Source organism: Acinonyx jubatus, chromosome B1, assembly GCF_027475565.1.
Source record: "Acinonyx jubatus isolate Ajub_Pintada_27869175 chromosome B1, VMU_Ajub_asm_v1.0, whole genome shotgun sequence".
NCBI lineage: Eukaryota > Metazoa > Chordata > Mammalia > Carnivora > Felidae > Acinonyx > Acinonyx jubatus.
Window position 1 is genome coordinate 48,515,910 of NC_069382.1, and position 23,144 is coordinate 48,539,053.

Sequence of the window (23,144 nt, forward strand, 5' to 3'; positions counted from 1 at the left end):
TCCTACCTGGATTACAATCTTAGTGCCGTTATTTCACAGTTTATGACCTGGGGTAAGTTATTTGACTTCTGTGCTTCCCTCTTCTCATCTGTAAAATGGGAATAGTAGTAGTAACTCTCTCATTGGATTATTTAGGTCAGCACTTGATTATTCATGTATGCACTTGGACTGGTCCCTGGTCCCTATCATTATTATAAGCTAATGAATGAATGAATGAATGTGTACGCTTTGCCCACATGCCACCATTTGTTTAACACCAAGAACAACAGTAATCTTATCCTTTGTAGGGGGAAGGGGTAGAGGGACAGGCACACATTAAATCAGACAATGTACCATTTTATTCCTTATAAAATATATTTCATATTGTTGCTGTAAAAACATTACATTTCACATTTTTTTAAAAAAATTTTTAACAGTAAAAATAATACTTGGAAGACAGCTGGGGGAAAAGGCGCCAATAAGACAAATTCACAGATGGGATTTATCTCCCTCTTCTCTCTCTCCTTTTTTCCTTTGTTTTTTGTTTTTTTTTCTTTTCTTTTCTTTTTTTTTCTTTCTTATTTTTTTTTTTTTTCTTTTTGGCCCCTGGTAAAGTCAGAACCTGGGAGGTCCAGAAAGTAACAGGACAGATTTCTTCAAACAAATCAGAGTTTCCACAACCAAATTAATAATGTCCTCCAAGGAGTCAAGCTATAGGCTTAGAATCACAATGTGGCTATCACTCAAAACTCTCTCTGAAATTACAAACCTGCTTTCACAGCCAGCTTAAGAACCACATATATCCAAGCTATTTTCCTCACTGGTCCATCCATGAGCTTTGCACCTGTGATCTCACTTGACCACAGACATCATTCACCAGACTCCGAACTGAATGAGCATAGGTACAGATTTAGTATCATTAAGGCTATTCCAAGCAGGCACCACAGACTCCAAAGGTAAATTCCAAGAAATACTTTGAATAGGGTCAACATCCCTGGAATAAATGGGTTTCCCAACATCACTTCTTTCAAAAATCAGTCCTGTTAGTTTCAAATGCACTCCTGTGGCACCTGACCTATCAGATTCTGCTGCCCAGGTGGGCTGGGAAGCAGGGAGAGACACAAAGATGTAGAGAACAGGCAAAATTGCTGATCAGTTCACAAGCCACCCCCACCCTCCAAGAAGAACAAACGGGGCAACCCCAAGGACAGACCACATGTCAAGAACATAACAGCCACAAGATGGAGCGAGAGGGCAGAGGCTAGAGGAGGCCATCACCATGGAAAAGGAGAGAGGAGCAAATACAGATAGGGGAAAGCTGCACCAAAATAAAACATTAAAAAAAAAAAAAAGCCACCTCAGTTTTTAAACTGTTTCATCCATTTCTTGTTTCTCCTCTTCCTTTTCTGCCCTGTGTACCAAGGACATGAGAAGCCTACCTCACTTAGAGGAAGTCTTGCTGTCCAGTTATATCGACATGGTCCAAACTGAGGGGGAAAATGAAAACAGCTTTTCTGAAGACAAGACTCAACAAGAGCCTGATTAAGAGAGGGAAGGACGCTGCTGGGCAGAGTCCTCACGTCTCAGAAGCTCCCTCCCCTCACCAAGAAGATCTGAAGATGAACGAGGGAAGTGAGCAGTCAGGACAATCCACAACCTGCCATCAGCTTTTAATTCTCAGGGTGGCAGAAGGGACAGGAAGAAGGACACTGGGCCACCTCTTGCTGGCCTGGTTTCTAGCTTTAGGGACAGATTCCACATTTTTTTTTACTAAGTTATAAAAATATACCCCATTACCACCAAAGACACCTATGAATGAGTGTCTTTCCCTCCATCACCAAACCCCGGGTCACTATCACCCTTCACAACACCATGCTTCTAAGGTTGGCGGGTTTTCTAATACTCTGTGTATCACAGATTGACAAGCACCTGCACAAGTCCCACATGCAGTGGCCAAAGGATCCTCAGTAGGCCAGTATCTCCACCTGGGAGTAAGAGAGGATGGCCTGGTTACAGCCAGGGGACGGACGCTGCTGCCCAGCCCCAGGATAGGTGGTCTGGTGGGATTCTCGAGCCCCCGACCTCAGGGATATAAGTGCAGTACTGGGACACCAGACAGCTGGGCACCGAGTGGCCATGCTCATGCCGGCCTGACGAACTCCCAAACAAGTCAGGCTTAAAAGAAAGGGGAGCCCCAAAACAAAACATGCCCTCCATTGAGGTCTCAGCTTGTCTGGTCCTAGTTAAGCACTGATCGGCAGGGCCCCAAGCTCCCCATCCACATCTCCCTCATCAACAAGAATAGTTTTGCATATTTACTTCCCAAGCAATGCAATCCAGGCTGCTCTCAGTTCTTCAGGCCTCCAGAAATGAGGGCTAAAGCACTAGGAGCTGCTAACCCAACCCCTCCTCCAGAGAGTTCTTCAGAGTTAACTTTCCCCCTCCCACCTGCAGGCAAGAAATGGTGCTCAGCAGATACCTCTGAGAAGGTCACACCACATCAAACTGACCCTCCCATCTCAGGAACTGGACCAACACTGATAAAATTCCAGAGACCTCCTGCATTGATGGCAGAGTCCTGTCCTATCACATTCTCCCAGGCCCTCTGACCCAACCTAAAACTCGGGAACCTGCCAACTCGCGCTCCAACATGGGGGCAAGCTGCCACTTACCTTTCTCTCTCCTTTTTTTATTTTTCTCTCCATCCCCCACGCCAGCCCCAACTGCAGCCTTCAGGGGGAATGGGAAAATCCCAGGTAAAGCCAGAGACAAAGAGGAACCTGCACAGGGGTGGGGGTGGGGTCTCTTACCCAAATGAAAGGGAACTTGAATCAGATAAAAGGCTTCTGAATACACTGGGAAAAGAAAACAAAGTGTTTTTAAAGTGTCACCTCCATAACTGGAGGGAGGAACATCAAGAGGGAGTTTATTCACTCAGGTAACAGCAGAGGGCTTTCACGAACACTAAAACCCTCCAATGTTTCCTCAAGGAACAGAGGAAAGAATGATCAAGGTAGTGTTTAACTGCCACATTTCAAAAAGTAAATTCGTATAGCCTTTTGGCTCAGCTATTTGGGGACAGTCTTTAAAAACCTATTAGTCTGGGCTTTAAGAAGAAGCCATACAATACTTGTTGGGATGCAACCCAACTTCAGAGAGAACCCAGATTCAAACAGTTGTCATCAAGAAAGGGTTTTCCTTTTACTTCCATAGAAGCTGCTCGGTGAGGACAGGCTCTCCCTTCTCCTGGATTCGGGTGGAGAAGAGGGGCTGGCTGCACCTTAAAAAGTGCACAGATACCCCCACTATCCCCCCACCAACCACCGCAGGTCCTGCTCTCGGAGTCATCAGCCAGAAACTTTTTTTTCTTTTTTTTTTTTTTTTTTTTTTTTAAGAAAAGTAAATTCATCTTGCTCACAGTCCCTTCTGGAAGAGTTGAGAAAGCAAAGAATTCACCAACTCAGCAGGAAAACAGAATGAGCTGTTCCTTCTTTTGATACATGCAAACTAATCCCCTAGACAGAGACGTGGGAAAGAGAGGGTAATTAATTCTTTGGTCTCTGGTTCACTGCAGAATACCCTTGGTCAGTTTCGGCTCTCTCCTATTTTAGGGGTGCGGGGGGAGTATTTTCCTTTCTTCTTTTAAAAACTCAAATGTTCCCAAAAGGGAGGGGGGAAATGTTTTACGTATTAAACCTTAGCCAATAGAACCCAAACTCCCAATGTCCACTCTTTATCGTTTAGGTTTCTGCAGAGGGCGTGGGACGCGTCTGTCTTTCGCGGTCTGGCTGCCGGTGGGGGCAGGGAGCAGGGAGGATGAGCCGGTGGCAGGGCGGGTTCAGTCCAGGAAGCGCTGGCAGGCCTTCTTCCAGCGGCAGGCCGTGCACCACTGGTCCCGGTGCTCGATGCCGTACACTTTGCGGCACTTCTTAGCCTCCCCACGGGCTTTCCTGGCAAAACAGAGTAAGGAGGATACAGACACGCAGTGGTGGCTGCAGACCTGGACAGTGGCCAGGCGAGAGGCTGAGCAAACCAGCAGAGGCTGGAAGGGCAAGAGCCAAGGGGCCAGAGGAGCAAAGGCCTCCGCCCCTGCATCTACCCTCCCCTGCATCCACCCCCACCCCCTCACCTCCAGCCACCCTGGGGGAACTAACCCAGGAGACTAGGGTTGGTGGACTCAGAACCCACATTTATAGTGGGGACAGTGAGGACAGAAGCCAGAAGGGAGGCCACGGAGCAAACTGTCTCACCTGGCGCTGCTCTGGGCCCGGGGTGGAGAAGTAACAATCAGGTGGGATTTCATTGCAGGTGGAGGCTGCTGGGGCTCGCTGAAGCTTAGTGACCTGCTCCGGACCTGGCCATGGGGAGAGAGAGAGGCCATAAGCACAGGCCAAGGGCATGAGGGCAGAAGCAAAAGGAGAGACAACCATCCCACCGGAAAGTCAGCCACACCCACCAAGCCCCTCTTTGTGGCAGGAGGCCTTCCCTGGTAAGATATTCCAGGCACAGGTGAGCAGGGGCCAGGTAGGGAGGAAAGGCTGCAGAGTGAGGGACAGGCCTTTAAACCACATTTTGGAAAGAGTGAGTGCCCTGAACAGGGGAGGCTCTTGACCTGGCCTCCTGGTGGGCTGCTCCCTGCAGGTTTAGATGGAGTTACCACATGTGGGACGAGGGAGGGACTGTGCTGCCTGAAAGCCACCTTCAGGCACCCAGGTTTGACAATGTGTGATGCCTTCCTGTAGGCGATATTTAAGACCACGACCACTATGGGTGGTTCAAAAGGACATCTGATTTATTTTAGCTCAGAGGCAAGCCACCTAAGGCCACGGTCCTCCCAGTGCCCCCACTAGCACCCATCTTCTTTCATGCTCCTCCCCTCATCCTCCCCACCTCCTCCATATTCTCTGCCCTCCTCTCTCTCCACACTGAAACCTTAACGAGCACCCACCCACACTCAGAGCTCAATAGCGCACTGACTGCAGACCCGCCTGGTGACTTCCTAGGCAGTAAACTTGCTTTATCTGGCTTCTCCTCTGCAGACACACTCCTTGCACCTCCTATGAGGGCTGTGACCCACTAGGGAGGGCAAGCAAGGGGGAGAGTGTATGGGGGCCGTCAGGAAGTTTGGGCACTGGAGGCAAGTGCAGGGAGATGGCATCCAGCACTGGTAACATGCGGACGCTTACCCCCAGGGGGGCCCACGGGCTCAGAGATAGGCACACTCACCGGAGAGAGGGAGGAGGCCGTGGAGGGGGCAGCAGCCCAGCTAATACTGGTGTAGATGTGTGGCGACACAGGAATCTGGAAAGATGGCAGAGCCTGCCAGAGACGAGAGCAGGTCAGCCTGGAGCCCAGTCAGGCAGCTAGCAAGTCCGCCCATGTTCCCTGCGACTTCACGGTCCGCCACAGAGCATGGGCCTCCAAGAGGAAAAGACGGGGGTGCACGCGAATACTCTGCTCCCGGCAGAGCGAGCCCAACTCTGATACCCTCCTTAGTCCCTGGTTCCAGTTGTTTGCTGGATCCCTTCTCTGAGAGCTGGTCTTCAGGCCAGCCCCATGACTGAATCATCACAGTGGATTAGCTTCTCAGCTGGCTCACCTACCAAGAACATGTTACAGGCAGTTCCCCGAAGCAGTCCAAAACCCTTCTGAGCACAGGTGGTGTTGCTGCACCAAGTATATGATGTCCCCAGGCAACCACTGGGAAGCAGCAACACTCTCCTGGAAGCCCGGATGCAGCCGCCCTCTATAGGTCCCAACTGGCAGGGTCAGCCAGCTGCCCAAAGGGCCTCCTGAAGTTGGCCAAACATAAACTAACCAGGCAGCCACTCATTCTAATGAGAAGGAGAGCTGGCTCATTTTGTGAAGGCTGTCTGACTGAGAGCACTGCTTTTTAATTACTAGCGTGTAAATCACCCTAGAGTCTGATAAAACCAAGCTGAAGGCATAAAAGGATTTTAAGAAAAAAAATGCCAGAAAGCAAACTGTGTGTTCAGAGTACCTATGTGGACCATCCTACATGTAACCCCCTCCATGACAACTTTCCCAGCTACGTGGGCATAACAGCGTGATTCTTCCTGTGCCCACACCAATTTCTCATGCCTCTCGTAAGGTACTTTGACCACTCATTATACTCAATCAAACTTACATATTTATTTCTCTCTCCAGCTAAACCATGCATTTCACAAGGTTGGTTGGGGACTATGTCTTATTCTATTTAAAAAGTTTAGCCCAATGTTTGACACACGGTAGGTAGTCAAAACAAAGGGTGCTGGATTGTTTGTTAATGTAACACAATTTTAGAGAAGTTACAGATTTACTCTGGGCAACCCAACTGCACTATTCCATCCACTTTTATAACCAGTGATGTAACGATTCCCCAGTCCAAATCCATCCACCTGGTTACTCAGGGATTCAGCCAGATTCTAGTGACTACTCATGACAGCCACTGATGCAGAACTCTGGAATTCCCACATTTGTTGAGTGTGAAGTCATTTTTCTTTCCCTCTTTATAGAAGCTAGAGATCAGCAATTTAGCCAAAGGGCTCAGCCTTCGGTCAGGGTGGTCAGTGGCCTGCGATCAGGCTGGCCAGTGACATGTCAGACACCAAACATCCTTTACGGCCACACAGCTGAGCTCCCAATGTGCCCCAGCCTCATACCTGGTATGCATGGTCGGCCTGAATGTGCCAGAAGGAGCCAGGAGCTGACTTGCTGAGAGCACCAGAGGGCAGATAAGACTCCAGGCCAGGGTGTTCTGGGCCTGAGGACTGGGTTTTGGGAGGAGGTGGTGGGAGGAGAGCAAGGGGCGGGCTGGTCATGCTGGGGGTTGGGGCTGGGTCAGCTGTGGGGGCACCAGCAGCAGCTTCCTCCTTCATCTGCACCTCTGTGTAGTAGAAATCCTCCTCCCGCTTGAACTGGTCGGAGTCCACAGTGTCTCTGTGAGGGAAGGAGATGCAGTGAGGGTCAGGAACAAGTTGCCTCGGGAAACGCATGGCAGAAGAGGGAAGAGCACTTGCCCAGACCCACCCAATAAGTCAGGGAAGGAGCCCGCGAGAACATCCAGAAGGCCCTGTCCCGGGACGCCAGAAGGCGTCATAGAGGATTACATGCTTGAACACGGTTTTTCCTGGCACCTCAGGCTCCTCCTCTCACAGAACGTGTCTCTCTTCCTGCAACAGTCATCTGGCTCTGCCCCGGGTCCCCTCCGGTCCCCACCTACCTGTGGTCATGCTCTCTCCACAAGGGAGAGGGCTGGGGGGTCATCTTCCACCTCCCTGAGCAGCTCTGGCTCCGGGGAGTCAGAGCTAATGGAGCCCAGCTCCCTGAGGGGAAGCAGGTGCAGAACCCGCAATGAGGTGTCATCAAAGTACCCAATTTCTACCCAGAATTCAAACATCTTGCCCCCTACAGTGAGGCAGGAAGACACGTCCACAGGATGGGCGGCGCTCCTTCCCCATGAATGGCGTCATCATTCACCATGAGAAGAAGGTCTTCCCTTCCAAGCACAGATCTCTTTCCAACAGGCTATTTTGCCAGACACAGGGGTCGGGGATAGGCACCAGGTGGTATTCTCAGCAAATCGTTTTCTCAGAACCATTCTTGGCTGTGGGTGGCAGGATGGAGGAATACCCGAGTGGGTCTCTAGGCAAAGATGCCCCGGGCTTGATACCTACCCCAGGTGGAGGGCTTTGACGTGTCGTTTGATGCCCACAATTGAGCGCAGAACTTTGCCACAGTTTGGCCACAGGCACTTGTACATCACCTTCACAGAGTTCTAGGAGAAAGGAAGATGGGAGCATCGGGATGTGCCCCTCCCCTCCCCACTCCTCACCCTCATCCAGTGGAGACTTGAGCTGCCTTCAAACACAAGCCAACAAAAGGCTCTAGGGAAGGGATTCCCTGGGACCAGAGAAACTGACAGGCAGGGGCAGAGAGCCTGGTCCCAGGATTCGGTCCCACTGCCAACACCAGTGCTTCGTGCTGTGGGTAAGACCCTGCCAGAGGCCCTTACACACAGGCCCTATGTGAGAGCAGCAATGAGGGCAGGGATCAGGGCAGAGGTGAAAAGGAACAAGCATAAAAGAGAAGGAGTGGGCTCCTGGGGATATCATGACGGAACAGAGGAACAAAGGAAAACTGAAATGGGATGGAGCCTGAGAACACCCAGGACCTGGGGGTCCCCCATACCCTCCAAAGCCAGCCCCAAGCTGACGTCAGCCCCACACCACATCACATACCTTTCTTTTGCGTGGAGCTGGTTCATCCAACAGGAAAGCATCCGGATCGGTCTCAAATCCGTTATCAGTTTGGGGAGAACCAAAGGCATCCCCCAAATACTTGGGGCTGGCCTGGGGGTGAGGAGGTGAGGGCGTAGAAATGCCACTGCTCGCACTCCAGTGCCCGCTGGTGGTGCTGCTGCCACTGTCCGACACATCACCGCTTTCCTTCCAAGGATCACAGGCCGCGCGGGAAACTGACCAGAGAGAAGACAGAGGGCGCTCACACACTATCCCCAGGCAGGGGACACCTCTGGCACACCTCTGTCTACACCAGATCCAGACCAACAGCCCCAGTCAGAGACCATGAAATTCTAGTTTGCAGTCTGGGTTCCTGAATCCAATTCCTGGCTCTGGCTCTGACTGGCTTTGCCGCTCCATGGGCGGGTCGGGGGGGGGGGGGACCCTAAAACCTTTCATTTCTAAGTTCCTGTAAAGGATCCCTGCTCTGCACTACTGGCCATTTCCTACCACAGCCACGTGGGTAATCATTAACCGCCATACACACACTGTAACTTTGTTTTATGTGTTGTTAATAGAAAGATAACCTAATTAAAATGTATTTCTCACTTTATATGTTAAAAAGAAAAGCAGGGAGGAGAGTGGGGTGTGGGGAGGGAGAGCCCCTCCTCCTGCATCTAGGCCTGAAAGGGTTGATGAGAACTTGCACCACAAGCCTGCTGGATCTCATGTGGGATCCTTCCTCCAGCAGCAGAGTCAGATGGCAAGGCCAACTTAAGGGCTTCTGGGCCAGGCTTTCTTGAAAAATGCCTTTCAAGAATTTAAACACAGGAAGGCCCTCAAAACCTGCACGTGAAAAAACAGTTGCACCAGCTCTTATGGCTACAAGAGGTGTGACATTTACTAGACTAGCTACAGCCTGGGTGACTCCTGCTTTTATCCACAAGCAACACATCTGGAGAAGGAAAGACGAACTTCTGAGAGTTCGTTATCTTTCTATTAATAATACATAAAACAAAGTTGCAGTGTGTGTCTGTCGGTTAATGATTACCCACGTGGCTGTGGTAAGAAATGGCCAGTAGTGCAGAGCAGGGATCCTTTTACCAGAGCTCAGAAATGAGAGGTTTTAGGGTTCCCCCTGCCCCACCATGGAGTGGCAAAGCCAGTTCAAACTAATCACGAGTTGACGGGGAGGCCCTTCCATCCAACACAGCCCCGAACCCACTGCCCAGCTCCCAGTGGTGCGTCTAGACAGGAAGAAGACCACAGGGAGACAGGTGCAATTTTCAGTTTATAAACTGCCTGTCTTGGGCGCCTGAGTGGTTCAGTTGGTTAAGCACAAGACTTCGGCTCAGGTCATGATCTCATGAGTTCAAGCCCTGCATGGGGGTCGCTGCTGTCAGAGCAGAGCCCACTTGGGATCCTCTGTCCCCCTCTCTCTCTGCCCCAAAAATAAATAAACATTTAAAACAAACAAACAAACAACTGCCTGTTGCTGATTTAGATCCAACCTAGACTCTCCATGACTAGGCCATAAATCCAGATTAATTTATAGTACAAGAGAATGTGAAATTTTGAGACACAGAAATAGCAAGAGAAGGGGGTAGCGGGGAACTGTGACATGTGTCATATGATGGCCATGTCCCCTAAAGCCCCACCTGCTGGCATGGGTAGCCATTCCAAACAGCTGCCCTACCCTGGATTCTAAGGTCAACTACTACATCCCTTATGGTCAGGATAAAAACCCTAATGCTTTTCTCTCATCTTGCTCGATTCCCAAGCTCGATTAGCCTGCTTCTAGGCTAATCTAGACATTTGAAATTCCCAGCATTCCGTGTTTCCAAGGCAGGCTCTCCTCCAAATGAAGAGAATGGGATGGAGGAACTCTTCCCTCCCTAAGTATCACTGTCAAGTCTCAAAGCTATGACTTCTTGAAAACCCAGTTTGAAGCGACCCATGTCTTGAAAACATGCACATGTAGGGCTTAAAGCAGGATAACCCTTCAGGGAAGAACTCAGAAGCCACCAATGGGCCAACAGGTCCAAGGCCCACACATGTATATCAGGGAGAGACAGGCCAGGGAATAGAATGCTGCATCTAGTGTGACCAGGCCTCTGGAGAAAAAGGGCAGGTCAAATGGCAGGTTCACCCTATAGTACAGCAGGCTTCCACACAGGAACTGCCCAAATGGCTCAAACACTGGAACTGGCAAATTGACATACAATGGGAGAAAAACAAAAAACAAAAGAAAAATGTAGTATCATACATTAATCTCTATGTTAGAAGATAAACATAAATGACTCTACCTTAGATCATAAGATCTTCTAGGGCAAGGGTAACAGATTTTCTATACCATGAAAACAAAGCGCTCCTCTGCAAATGCACAGCTATGAGAGTTTACAGTGAATTTCTCAGAAATGTGTAGAATTCCCTCTGTTCCACACACATACACACACACACACACACAGCCATCCCAACAGTACAGAGAACAAAGAGAATACGTGGTTTCTGTGCAAATAGTACCCATGATTATTACAGCAAGGCATAGACCTCACCTGGCAAAATACTTCAATATAATTAGCTGCCAAGGAACCTTATTTTTCCACTGACTTCAACCATAAGATCAGAAATATACTGTAATGGAAAAAAAATCTTTAATAGACCCTTAAAAATGTCTGTCAAGCTGGGACTTAAGATATCAGGATCACGGCATATTATCAGTTAGATGTGTCTAATGTTGGTGCTGGGGTGTGTGTGTGAACGTGTACTTATGTATGATACACACACAAGACGCACACGACCTGATGGGAATTGGAGTCAATGATTTTCTTTGCCCTTATGACACTTTCCTGATCTTCCTCCTGGATCTCCGAAACTTGTGGAATTTCCTAAAAAACTTAAAGTTGGCTCCTTTCCTCCCCATTTTGCCTGTGCAGCTCCCAGGCACTAACAGAGCAGGTGTGCAATGCTCAGCTTCACACATAGGTGCCGTCTGGCAGGCTCTGGATGAAGGAAGTGAGCCTGCTTTACCACACCTTTCAATTTACCTTCTATCTAGGGAAATTCCTTATGAGGGATACTTGCAAAGGCCACTTTCCTCCTGACAAGTGTTCACAGCTAACTCATATTTTCCTGTAAGCTTTTAAGTAGCCTACAATTCAGTTAGATGTCACCAATGAAGAAAAGTTATTCCCTGGGAGTAAGTTAGGCCAGCCCTATAATGAAGTTCAAAAACAACTTCAGGTTCACTATCAGTCTGGTCAAACTACTAACATAAGGCAACCCTTCTTCCTCCCATATTACTGATCATATATATTTTAGGGGTCGCACCAGAAGGATTTTCTTTTAATTCAGGAATTTGCTGTGAAGTCATACTATTGCTCTGTGTTAAGCAATTGGATTTGTTAGACTTCAGCTCATTTATTCCAGGTCCTTGGCCTGTAGGCCCGCACTAATTTACAAGGCTGAATTAGGCACTTGGAATGGGGGCATGAATCTTCTGAGGCCACTAGGGGACCATTTAGTAAGTTTCTCTATGAACTAAATATTCCTCTACTGGCCTTGTTCAGGCCCCCACCAAAGTGCCTCACTCACTTACTCCCATAGAAGAACTTACTCGAGTGGCCAGTGTGGCTCAGCCTCATGCTCAATCATCTTCATAATGCACCAGGAAACTCCTCCCCAGCTGAGGAAACTGAAGAAAAAGAATGGAAGCATCTAACTCAATGCCACTCAGCCAGTCTGAGATGCAAGTGAGAAGAGACTCCGGAAATCCTACTGCCAGGCAATTGGCTGGTCTAAGCAGAGGCAGTTAGTGGCGGGCCTGTGCCACACCCAGTACCCACCAGGGACCCCTTCCTCACCAGAGAAGTTGGCCTCAGCCCCAGGAGGGCTCTGCACGACTGGACTGCAGGACAGGGACGTCAGCACCATGGCCGCCATCATCTCATCCATTTCCACTGCATCCGACTTCCTGGATTGAAGTGGGTAAATGCCAAAGGTTACTTCCTGACACAGCAGGTAGCATGATCGGCTTGCACTTCTGGACTGTCCCTTCTATACCCCCACTCCACTCAGCCAGTGTGCGTGCTAACTAAAGCATGAAGGTCTCTCTCCTCATTCTTCATGAAAAATACCCATTCTGAATTGCATTTCTAGTATCAGTCAACTCCAATGCAAGCAGGTCGGTCCCCATGCCATTGCTGACACCTGGAGGCAGCGCCACTGTCCCCGAAATTCACTTTGTAACTCTAACTGTGGCTTAAAATTGAGAATTTTACTTGGGGGAGAAGGAAGAAGAGCAAAAGCAATAAAATCAACCACAGGGATAAAAGACGCCTGCTGGAATTCGAAGGCACTAAAATTACCCTCCTTTCCTCATCTTCTATTGAAATTTAAGAAAGGTGCAATTACACTAACCAGTTCTTTTCCCTTCCCCTTAAGAAAAATGATGAGGTGTTCTGATAGCTCCTGAACGTAGTACACAAGCCAATGAGCAAGTAAACCAGAAACACTAAATCTCCTGATGTAAATCTCAATGCTTAGAAACCAGAGGTCTATAAAATTTTACATGTAATTTTTTTAAATCCATATGTTAAAAAATCCATATGGACTTTTAAAAATCCATACAAACATTACGTGGAAGTAAACTTAGAGCTGTCTATAAGTTACAGCCAATGTATGAAAAGTTATTCTGAAGTAAATTTCTAGGTGGCTCATCTATTTCAAAGGACTATATTAATTCTTTCTTTACAGTTCAGATCCACTGAAATCTGGGACCATGTTTGAGGCAGCTAAACCAAGACTAGTAATATAGTAAACATATTAGCATCCCCTTTTTGTGTGTGATCTTTGAATTTTTATTTCCATAGAATAACAAAACAATTTCTTTGCCAGCGTTCTACTGAATTCACAAGCAAATACTATTGCTCTGGTCTGGTCTGAAGACACTGGATATGCTGTCAATAAGGGTACTACCCACAGACAGACACAGAAATAATGGAATGGGGCTTGACTACTTGTACACCCTGAACATACGGCAATCCCCACTGGCCAATTTTCCTTCTTAGTCTTACAAGACCAATGGAATATATAATATAGAAATTAGGAGATGAGAATATATATATATATATATATATATATATATATATTCATATATATTCATTCATTCTTGGGGGAAAATTGTATCATAAAATTCTAAAGCAAAATAGGCATTCTTCACTCATCAGCGGTTTTGAAGATCTAAGCCAGGGGTCAGCAATCTATGGGCTGTGGGACAAACGTGCTCTGCTGCTTATTTTTATACAGCTCATAAGCTAAGAGTGGCACAATTGTTATATGGTCCTAAAAATAAAAGAATTCTCTCTTGATATGTGACACAAGAAAATTAGATAAAATTATAATCTGAGTGTCCATAGGTAACATTTTATTGGAGCATGGCCATGCCCTTTGTGTACTGTCTGTGGCTGTTTTCACACTGCCACAGCAGAGCTAAGTAGTTGGGACAAAGACTGGTTGGGCCACACACTACATGATTCACTATCTGGCCCACTCAGAACAAGTTGGCTGACTCCTGATCTAAGCCATTTTTCCCATCTTTCATCATGAAAAACTACTAATTTTAATTTAAGAATGAAGGGGCAAAAATAGCCCTTAGCCATGCCAAAGATATACCACTCATAATAGAGTTACAGGGAAGAAAAGACGCCATTCTGGGTTTGTTTGTTTGTTTGTTTGTTTGAAAGGATGCCCCCTCTCTGTATCCCATTTGTCCAGTATCTTGACAACTAGACAGCTAGGACTTTCACATTCCTTTCCCATCACAAGACGTCCCACAACCCCGTACCTCACCACCCACATGACTTCCAGAGCCCACAGCCCAAGCGCTCCCACACAAACCTCTTTGGGACATCAATGTTCCTGGAGACAGGCCTATAGGCTGGTGCCTGGGGAATGGGGCCCTGCAGCTCAGCCAGCCACACCTCCTCCGCTTTACAGCAGATTTGTAACTTCTGATCCAAAAGCCAGACAGTCACCTTGTCCTCTGCCCAACTATGTTGCTCCACTAGTCCTGTGCACTCTTGACCCCCGTACCACACATAAACCTGAGGGGGGAAAAAAAGAGCAACCAGTGGTCAGTACTTAGTAGTTCTTATGCCATATGCCCTCAGTTGTGAGAGCCAGGATCCACCTGCCACAAACTAGTTCCATGACTCATTTTTTAAATTTTTTTAACTTTTTAAATTCATTTTTGAGACAGAGAGAGATAGAGCACAAGTAGTGGAGGGGCAGAAAGAGAGGGAGATACAGAATCTGAAGCAGGTTCTAGACTCTGAGCTGTCAGCACAGAGACGGACATGGGACTCAAACCCATGAACCATGATATCATGACCTGAGCTGAAGTTGGATGCTTAACCAACTGAGCCACCCAAGTGCCCCTATCTCTGACTCATTTTTAATTCAAGTACATGTTCCCAGCTCAAGTACCTGCTCCCACCTGGGCACCCAAATTAGCCACAGTGGATCAGTTCTTCCCAAAACAGATCCGTATAAACTCTCTAGATGGAGAGAGCAAACATGCCATTTTCTGGAATTATTTTCTGATCATGGAATCCATGTACAATTACAGTTAGCTTGTTATCATCTTGAAATAGACTGTGATAACCGTGTTTTCTGTTAGCTTCATGGTAACCAGAAAGAAAAAAACCTCTAGTAGATACGCAAAACATAAAAGAGAAGGGAATCTAACTATATGACTACAAAAAAATCAACAATTCATAAAAAAAAGACAGCAAGAGGAAGAAAGGAACTACAAAACAGTCAGAAAACAATTAACAAAATAGAAGTCCTTACCTATCAATAATTACTTTAAATGTAAATGGATTAAATTCTCTAACCAAATGAATTTGGAATCTGTATCCAACCTCCTGATGTCTTACTCAGTCTTGCCTTTGAAGTCCTTTATATCTGCTGCCTATATATATTTCCAACTATTACCTTGAATTGATCACACTCTGAATTTTTCCCTTCAGAGAATTCTAAGTCTACCTGAGGACTAGATAGTAGGGGTGGAGAGGTAGGCTGACTTCTCTCAAGGGGTGCCTAGCAGTTGGCAAGTCAACTTATATCATGGGAAGAGAGGCCTGGACAACAGAAGCCTCAGCAAGGAGGTAGAAGGTAGAGTCTCTATTTATGGGCCTTTGAGAAGGCAATGCATTTGGACCTGGTGATAATATCAGGTACAGGTGATGACTGAGCCCTGCCACAAGGGGAGGGAACACTAGAAAAGGAAATCCAAATGTCATCCTGACTTAACAAACACCTTTGCCTCTTGAAAATGTCTAAAGGTGATTCAAAGATGAAATATTATCTGTCTCTCATGAGCCTGAGATTCTTGTTTTATCAAGCTGGAAACTGAGGCAGAGGCAGACGAGAAACTGAGCTCTTACCATGCTTTGAGCTGAGGTTTTGAGTAGGCCTAAGTCCAGAATAACAGACACCAGACAGCACTGTCATGGAGGAGCCCTGGGTCTGCTAACGATGGCTCGTTCTCTAGAGAAGCCTGCTGCCCAAGGGCTCACAGGGATATAAGTAAAAGGTCTGTGTACAAACTAGTGCCCAGAGAGTTTGTGGCCTGTCGCTCAGGGCACTGCTGGCCTGCCAGCCCCAAGCCTGGGGAGATCAGACACCTGGCCACACGTGAATCAACCTACCTTCTGCCCAGGTTGAAAGGCCACCTGCTGGAGGCCCGAGGGGCCAGGAGCCTTGAGGATCTCCTTGGGCTGTTCCCGGCAGGAAGTGTCCTTAGAGGCGAGGAAGGGCTGGGTAGCCGCCCCTTCCAGCAGCTCAGTCTGAGGCTCCGAGGATGGGGCTGCCCCAGGGGGCCCCAACACCCGGGCTCCCAGGAGGGACCGCTTACCAAGGCGCCGGGACAGCACGCTGGCCATGCTGCTGCCTTTCCTGGGGAGGCAAAGGGGACAGGGAGTCCTTTATCCACTATCTGGAGTAATCAGGAAGCTTTTTAGTACAACGCCCTACATGCAGCAGGAGTCCAGAAGTATCCATTAAAGTAGATGAAACATTTTAAAGTAACTTCTACAATTTTTCTTTTTACAAAAGTAATAGCCAGTCTAGTAGGACATTTAGAAATATTGATAAGCACAAAGAAAAACAAACCACGCAAAACGCTGCCTCCCAGAGATATACCCAATTTTCCTATGTAACATTCCATGCTTTCTTCTACATACATATTTACATACTTCTGTTTCTACAAATATGGGATCATGAATTCTCACTTAATAGTTTGTGTAGGTTTTACTGTATCATTAAATGCTATTCTATAAAAAATGCTTTTAGAAGCCACAAAGTATTTTCTTAGGCAGATGCATCATTGCTAACTTAACACATCCTTTATTATCGTACCTGAGGGCTGTATCCTGCGTTGTGCTGTTTAATCTGCTCTGCCTGCAAGGAGCGTCCTCCAAGCTCAACCTCAGCACACACATACCAAGGACGCTTCCTTAGGTCAGGTCCTTATGTAGGACATCGCTAAGTCAGAGCATGAGGACATTTGTCAGAGACTCGCAGATTCTCAAGCTTAGTTGGCTTCAAAGTTGCAAAGAGCCACAGAAATGAGAAGCTAACTCTCCTTTCCTTACTTCACACTTGAGAAACTAACGCTGAGAGCTTGACTTCACAGCAGTAAAAGTGGTCGGCGTGTTCATCCCATGATAAACAGGAGCCACTGTGAAAAATGGGAAGTGTCCTTTCAGCATACTCTGAGGCATCCATGTACCCCCATTTATCATACTGCAGAAAGCAGGGAACTGGGTAGCACTGTCTTCCACATTCTAGAGAGGGAAAAGCTAGGGAGGAGACTGAAGTTAGAAACCTTGGTCTGATGTTTCACTAGTCAAAATCCTCCTGTGAGAGAGGAGGGGTTCTAATCACTGTGGCCCTCGGTGAACTCCAGGGCTGGGTGGGACCCTCAGGAGTTCTCTGGGCCCCTCCCTGACTTTCATGCACCTACACCATTCCAGAAAACAAGAACTTCATCTTCCAGATCCCTCAGTGATCTGAATCAGTCAACAAGCTTACCCTTGGGAAACCCCTCCCCTGCCCTGCAGCCTTCCTTCCCACTAAGTGAGATGCAGGGAAAACACAGATCTGCCCTCAGACCACATGGTCAGTGCCTACTCACAGCCTATTTCCTCATCTGTAAATCACAACACTAATACTCCCTTCACCAATATGTTGGGGGAGCAAATGAGAACATTCTGTAGAAGCTCTTCACAACCTGTGAAGTATGACAGAAATACAAAGTAGCACTGTCAGAAGCCTCCTTCTTGGTTCCCCCAGCCTACTTAGGTGCCCTTCTCACCAACTCCTGATAACTGACTTCCACTGGTCACCTAACAACAGGACAGGCCTTTGTAGTCCCTTCACCACCACAAACCTGAACCCTTTGCTCCTACACAGGGTTTGAGGGGCAGGTGCCTACCAGGGGGCCTACCTCTCAGGCCTGGGTCTCCTGGCAGGAGAAGAGTTAGACCCACCCCTTTTCAAACTCAGGCTGCCCTCCTTCTGCACAGCACTCATAGTTCTTTGGCTGTCCTGTGGTTCATTTCCTTTGGGTTCGCTAGCACATTCCTAATCTCTGCCGTTCCAGGTCCTCTGTACCCTCCTAGTCATTTATTCAGTTAATAATTAGTTGAGGAATTGCTATGTGCAAAGCACATTCCCCAGTGCTGTAGGAGGTATAAAATACAAGGATGTTCATAGACCTCTATACCAATGATATTTCATTCCCCACCAGGCTAACTCTACTGCAGTCTCTTAAGTTTGGCATTTCAAGAGACTATTCCAGCCACATTTCTCCTCCCTTCCACTCCCCCTCCCCTGGCCACACTCACACCAGAAGAAAACCATCATCACAGCTATGAATTCAAACTTATTTTGAACAGTTCCATAACCTTTCCCTACTTTGTCCCAAAGTGTCTCGGGGCTTTGTTTGGGTCCCATGCTATCTCCACATCTCCTAATCCTGGCCTCTTTCCAACCATATTCCAGCAAATTATGCTAAGCAAACATCTCTACAGTAACACAAATGGGAAAAATAAGTTTAAAAGATAACGATAAAGTTGCAGACACCGAGAAAAAGTAACTGGCTCATTTTTACAAGTATTTTACTCCAAGCTTCAGATAGCATGGTATCGGAATCAGATGGAACCAGATAGCATGGAATCTCTACCATGATTTCCCTAGAAAGCAAAGAACGGATAAGAAAAGGTCAGAGTCACAGCATCCTATAGAGTTCCTGTTTAGCTGTCTGGAGACTTCACAGTGTTACTGAATAACACTATTGGGAAGCTTTACTAGAACACTAAAAAGGAAGAAAAATGTAAGAAGTAAATTATTTACCACTACAAAAAAAAAAAAAAAAAAAAAAAAGTACATCCAAGCTAAGTCAGTTCTAGGAACTCAGTCATCTACCTTCATCCTTGAAGCCTCCAGCCAGAAACAAGAACCTCTGACTTTTTAATTTCAATGGGTTCCTAAGAGCTAGAGGCAAAGCCGCAGTACCACTTGGAGACATCAGATGGCAGCACCCATCCAGGGGAAAAAAAAAAAAAAAAAAAAGAAAAGAAAAAAAAAAGGGAAAAAAACCCAACCTTTTCTTGACCAAAAAACACAGTGGCCACCCCCACTTTTCCACAGCAGGAAGTTTGAGGTTTCTAGCACTGAAAATGAAGAAAGGATAATATTTCCAAAATTCCTGGGCTTCCAGTCTTCAGATGGGGCCTGAAATATTTGGCTAACAGACTCTGACGATGTTTTTGTAAGCCTTTTTCTTTTTTAATTTAAAGGATACTTTTTACTTGGTTTGTGACTCCCAAGCCCTCCAAAGCCTGCTGGATTTGTGTCAAGTTGGTGAACCTGTCCGCTTCCAGCCTGTCCCCACATGGCATTTGCTTTCATTTTGTTGTGGTGGTTGTTTCGTTGCTTTTGTTGTTACTTTTAATTTTTTTTTAATTTTTCAGTTTTATTTAAATCGAAGTTAGTGTAATAATGATTTCAAGAGTAGAATTTAGTGATTCATCACTTACATACAACACCCAATGCTCATCCCAGCATTTGCTTTCATTCTCCCTGGCCTTTCTCCTTTAACTGGCCCAAATCCACTGAAATACATTTTATTATTTGATTTATTTATAGTATGCCCACATCTTAATTTTTAAAAGCAGAAGAGAAACAAGGAAGGGAAACTGCCTTGATTAAGTACCTAATAGGCACTAGCTTTCACAGATTGTACCTAATTAAATCCTCAGAAACAACTTGAGATCAAAGTCTTCTATTTCTGATGAGGAAACTGAGCCACAGAGAGGTCAGCTTGCTGAGGCTACACAAATAGGAGCCAGTGCTCCTGGGCAGGGGAAGGGAGATTTCTAGTAGGTGTGGGGTCTCTCAAAATAAAACAGTCAATTAAGCCACTTTTCATCTACATGGTATTTTTTTCCTATGTCAATGAACCTTGATAGAAAAAAATAGCTCCCTACAAGTCTCTCCATTTCTTTGTGCATTTTCTTTCCTTGAAAATCTCTTCTCCACTTGGCCTCCTACCTACAAAATAAAGGTCAGTGCTTTAGCATGACCTTGTCAAACAGTCCAACTCACTGTTAATCATTCAGTGGTTCAGGAAGACCTTTACACACTTATTGATTGCCCTCTGAGAGGGCACAAAGAGATAATGGGACAATCCCAAAAGTTAAGGAAAATTTTTGCAAAGTTTATACTGGGGATTGATAGCATGGAAGTGAAGAATACAAATCAGACTAAATGTAGAGCAGGCAGCATCACCAGGGGCGATCAATGCCTCTCTTGTGCTCATTAGTAAACTCATTATTTTATGGACATGGCTTTATGGACAACATCATCAACAGAGTCCTTCAGGGATTCAGAATGAACTGCAGTACCTACAGGGGTCTATGATGCAAATGGGTAAAGGAGCCAGGTTAACTCTGGACCTAGAGTGACTTTCTAGGATCACCTACTACTCTGCACCTTGAGTGAGGATCCTACCGTCCCTCCTTAGCATGCTTCTCTCAGTCTAACTATAGCCTCCTTCAAACCCCTCTTCCCTCATCTCTACTTCTAGTCATTCCCCATATGGATTTTCTCTTGGGAGCTATCGGTGGTCCACATAAAGAGCCATGCCTTAATTTACTATATGGGTCTAGGGCAACAAAAAGAGATCAAGAAACATCTATTTCAGGTTAACGCTAAAAGTGTTTCAACAAGTAGCCAAATCCCACTTTATGAAGTTATCTGTAGAATTCTTTGAAGCATAAACTCACTCTAAAAAACAGCCTTCCCAGTTATGGACAGTTTTAAGAGGATCCTGAGTCACCTTGTGCTTCTCACCCTGCTGTTGTCACTAATGGGTGGGGTTGGCTGCCCTCATATATTGGTCAGTGTCCAAAAGGGGTTAACTCTTTTCCAGGCTCAGCAAACATATTCTGATGTGCTAATAGCCCTTAATGAGGACATCTGCCATCAGTTAAATAACTGGAACAGACAGAATAGGAAAACAAACCCTTTCTGTGGTTCTGAGTTGCAAATTGCTATTTGACATGTGACTGGTGCTGGACAACCACCTGTCTCAGCACACGTACGTGTGTGTGCATGTACTCATGCACGATGGCTGCTCTCTCCTACCACCCAAGGACACTGCAGCAAGCCAGGACATCACCTAATGGCACTTACAGGATGCAAGTCGTAAGGCAACGTGATTCAGTACACAACTAATGGGATTTCTTGGGAGTTTTGTTGTTGCTGTTGTTGTTGTTGTTGTTGTTTTAAGGAGAGTGAAGTTTGGAATAAGGCTCCCATTTGCTAAATCCTGGGTGCTTGCTTCCTCTCTAATGAATAGTTTATGGAGCATGGTGAGGGACATCAACCCTCTGCCAAAAGTTTCAGGTCCTCTACTAAACCTCAGCTTTCTGCCTATTTTATGATCTCCACTGGGTAACCACTACCCAGAATGACAGCTGGAGTTTTCAGTTCTTTGGCTAGTATTTTGCATATCAGTCTTAAATCTTTTATCAGAAAGCTAATTTTTTCTCTTAAATCTATAAAGTTTTAACTTAAAATTGTTTTCACTGTGATTTTTTTCTTCTAAAAAGTTTAAGTTTCTTTATTTAGAGAGAGAGAGAGAGAGAGAGAGTGCGCAAGCTGGGGAGGAGCAGAGAGAGACTCTCAAGCGGACTCTGCACTGTCAGCACAGAGCCCGATGCGGGGCTCGAACTCATGAACCACGAGATGTGACCTGAGCTGAAATCCAGGCGGTCGCTTAACAGACTGAGCCACCCAGGCACTCCCCACAGTGATTTTCTAAGTTCATCCAAAGGTCAAAATATTGTAGCAAAGCATATCTATTATTTTACAACAGCACTCACTGGAGAACAGGATTCCCACACAATTCATTTTCCAGCAATTCTTAGCCAGGGATGATCTCTGTCAAGAGATGCCACGTGCATTTACAGCATATTTATGACAACATGCAAACATGTCTGTGGTCTTCATAGTTTTCAGATCACCATTTGAACCCTGGCAGAAACCAGCTGTCATACTCTGTTATTACCACTGGTGGTTCTAAAGCTTTGTGTTTTTTCCTGGAGTGCCTTCTCCAGAAAAAGTAAAAACAAACTAACAAACAAAATACTGCCTTCACTGGTCATACCTCAACCTTTCTTCCCAGAGGACTCTGCCCAGCCTGGCTTTTGAAAGAAACCCCTCCAAGAGTGGCCAAGGGCCTAAGCTAAAACTTTCAGACCTCTCAAGTTATTTATCAGGCCCTATTATAGCATTTCAAAATATGTGGTGTGCATTTTAGATTTTCACAATACAAGCTTTAAGATATACAGCACTGGGCACATTAGTGATTGATTCCGTACCAACATTTCTAAATCAGCTGTTCGAAAAATGACCATTTGGACTTTCAGGGCATTCTAATCATCTTCTTTTTCTGATGGTTTCAGAAAGCTAGATTACACCACATCGGTATATGATGGTTTAGACTACCAGTAAAATTAAAATTATAGACTATCAGGATTGACAGGCACCTTAAAGGCTGCCTATCCCCCATCCTCTCCACAGCATCCCCCTGTGAGTACCGAGCCTTCCCATTATTGTAATACATGTAATAGAATAATGGAAGGAAAAAATAAGGGTCCCAAATAGCACTGCTATTTTCATATTCCAGCAGATGGGCCATAGAAATAGGTCATCTGATCTAGTTACACTGAATTTTCTCCAGCAAATAATAAAGGACCCTCATCAACAAACACTTTTGTTAGTCTGACTGCACAGCGATCATTCAATCAAGTAAAAGAGACCATTCTGTTTGCACTGCCAGCAGGGAAGGAAAGCTGTTTTCACAGTTCTGCCCAGGAACAAGCACTTCCCCTTACTTCACACCTAGCTCCCCGGGTCGCTTTCAAAACCGCTGCTGTGATGCCCTTTGTTTCGCTGCTCTGGCCTGCATACACTACTCTGTGTTACACGGGACACTTCTCAGGCCAGTGCTTGGCACATGGTCAGGCTCAGGGATCTATTTCTACCGCTGCCAGTAGGGCTGCAACTCCCTTAGACTGTAAGCCCTTTGAGGACACAGACCAAATCTCATTTAGCCCATCAGATTTAGGATTTTTAAATGGATGATACTCCTGTGGGTGAGGAGAGTCCCAGGTTCAAAAGTAACGTCATAAGAAAGAATACCTGCGGCTTGCCCTAAAATGAAGGCAGGTTATCAAAAGCAAAGGTAGAGTTTTAGTGTTCTATTGAAAACAGGCAGAGAATTTATATAAAGTAGCAGGCATTAAGTAAAAACATGCTTGCAAACGTGCTGTGTGAGGGAGACAGTTTATG

At 46.2% G+C, this 23,144-nt stretch overlaps 1 protein-coding gene across 2 annotated transcripts in view; it reads right to left on the reverse strand.

Annotated features, from left to right (window-relative positions):
• Positions 1-320: 320 nt before the first annotated feature.
• ZNF395 (zinc finger protein 395) overlaps positions 321-23,144 on the reverse strand; it is a 44,295-nt gene continuing 21,471 nt past the window's right edge. For both annotated transcript variants that reach the window (XM_027069876.2, XM_027069868.2), the window contains exons 2-10: positions 15,932-16,178; positions 14,118-14,323; positions 12,083-12,192; positions 8,220-8,455; positions 7,656-7,756; positions 6,642-6,918; positions 5,206-5,298; positions 4,230-4,333; positions 321-3,929 (exon numbers count right to left, since the gene is read on the reverse strand). In XM_027069876.2, coding sequence (XP_026925677.1) covers positions 3,818-3,929; positions 4,230-4,333; positions 5,206-5,298; positions 6,642-6,918; positions 7,656-7,756; positions 8,220-8,455; positions 12,083-12,192; positions 14,118-14,323; positions 15,932-16,165 — 1,473 coding nt within the window. In that variant the 5' untranslated portion in view covers positions 16,166-16,178 and the 3' untranslated portion in view covers positions 321-3,817. The remainder of the gene's footprint in view (positions 3,930-4,229; positions 4,334-5,205; positions 5,299-6,641; positions 6,919-7,655; positions 7,757-8,219; positions 8,456-12,082; positions 12,193-14,117; positions 14,324-15,931; positions 16,179-23,144) is intronic.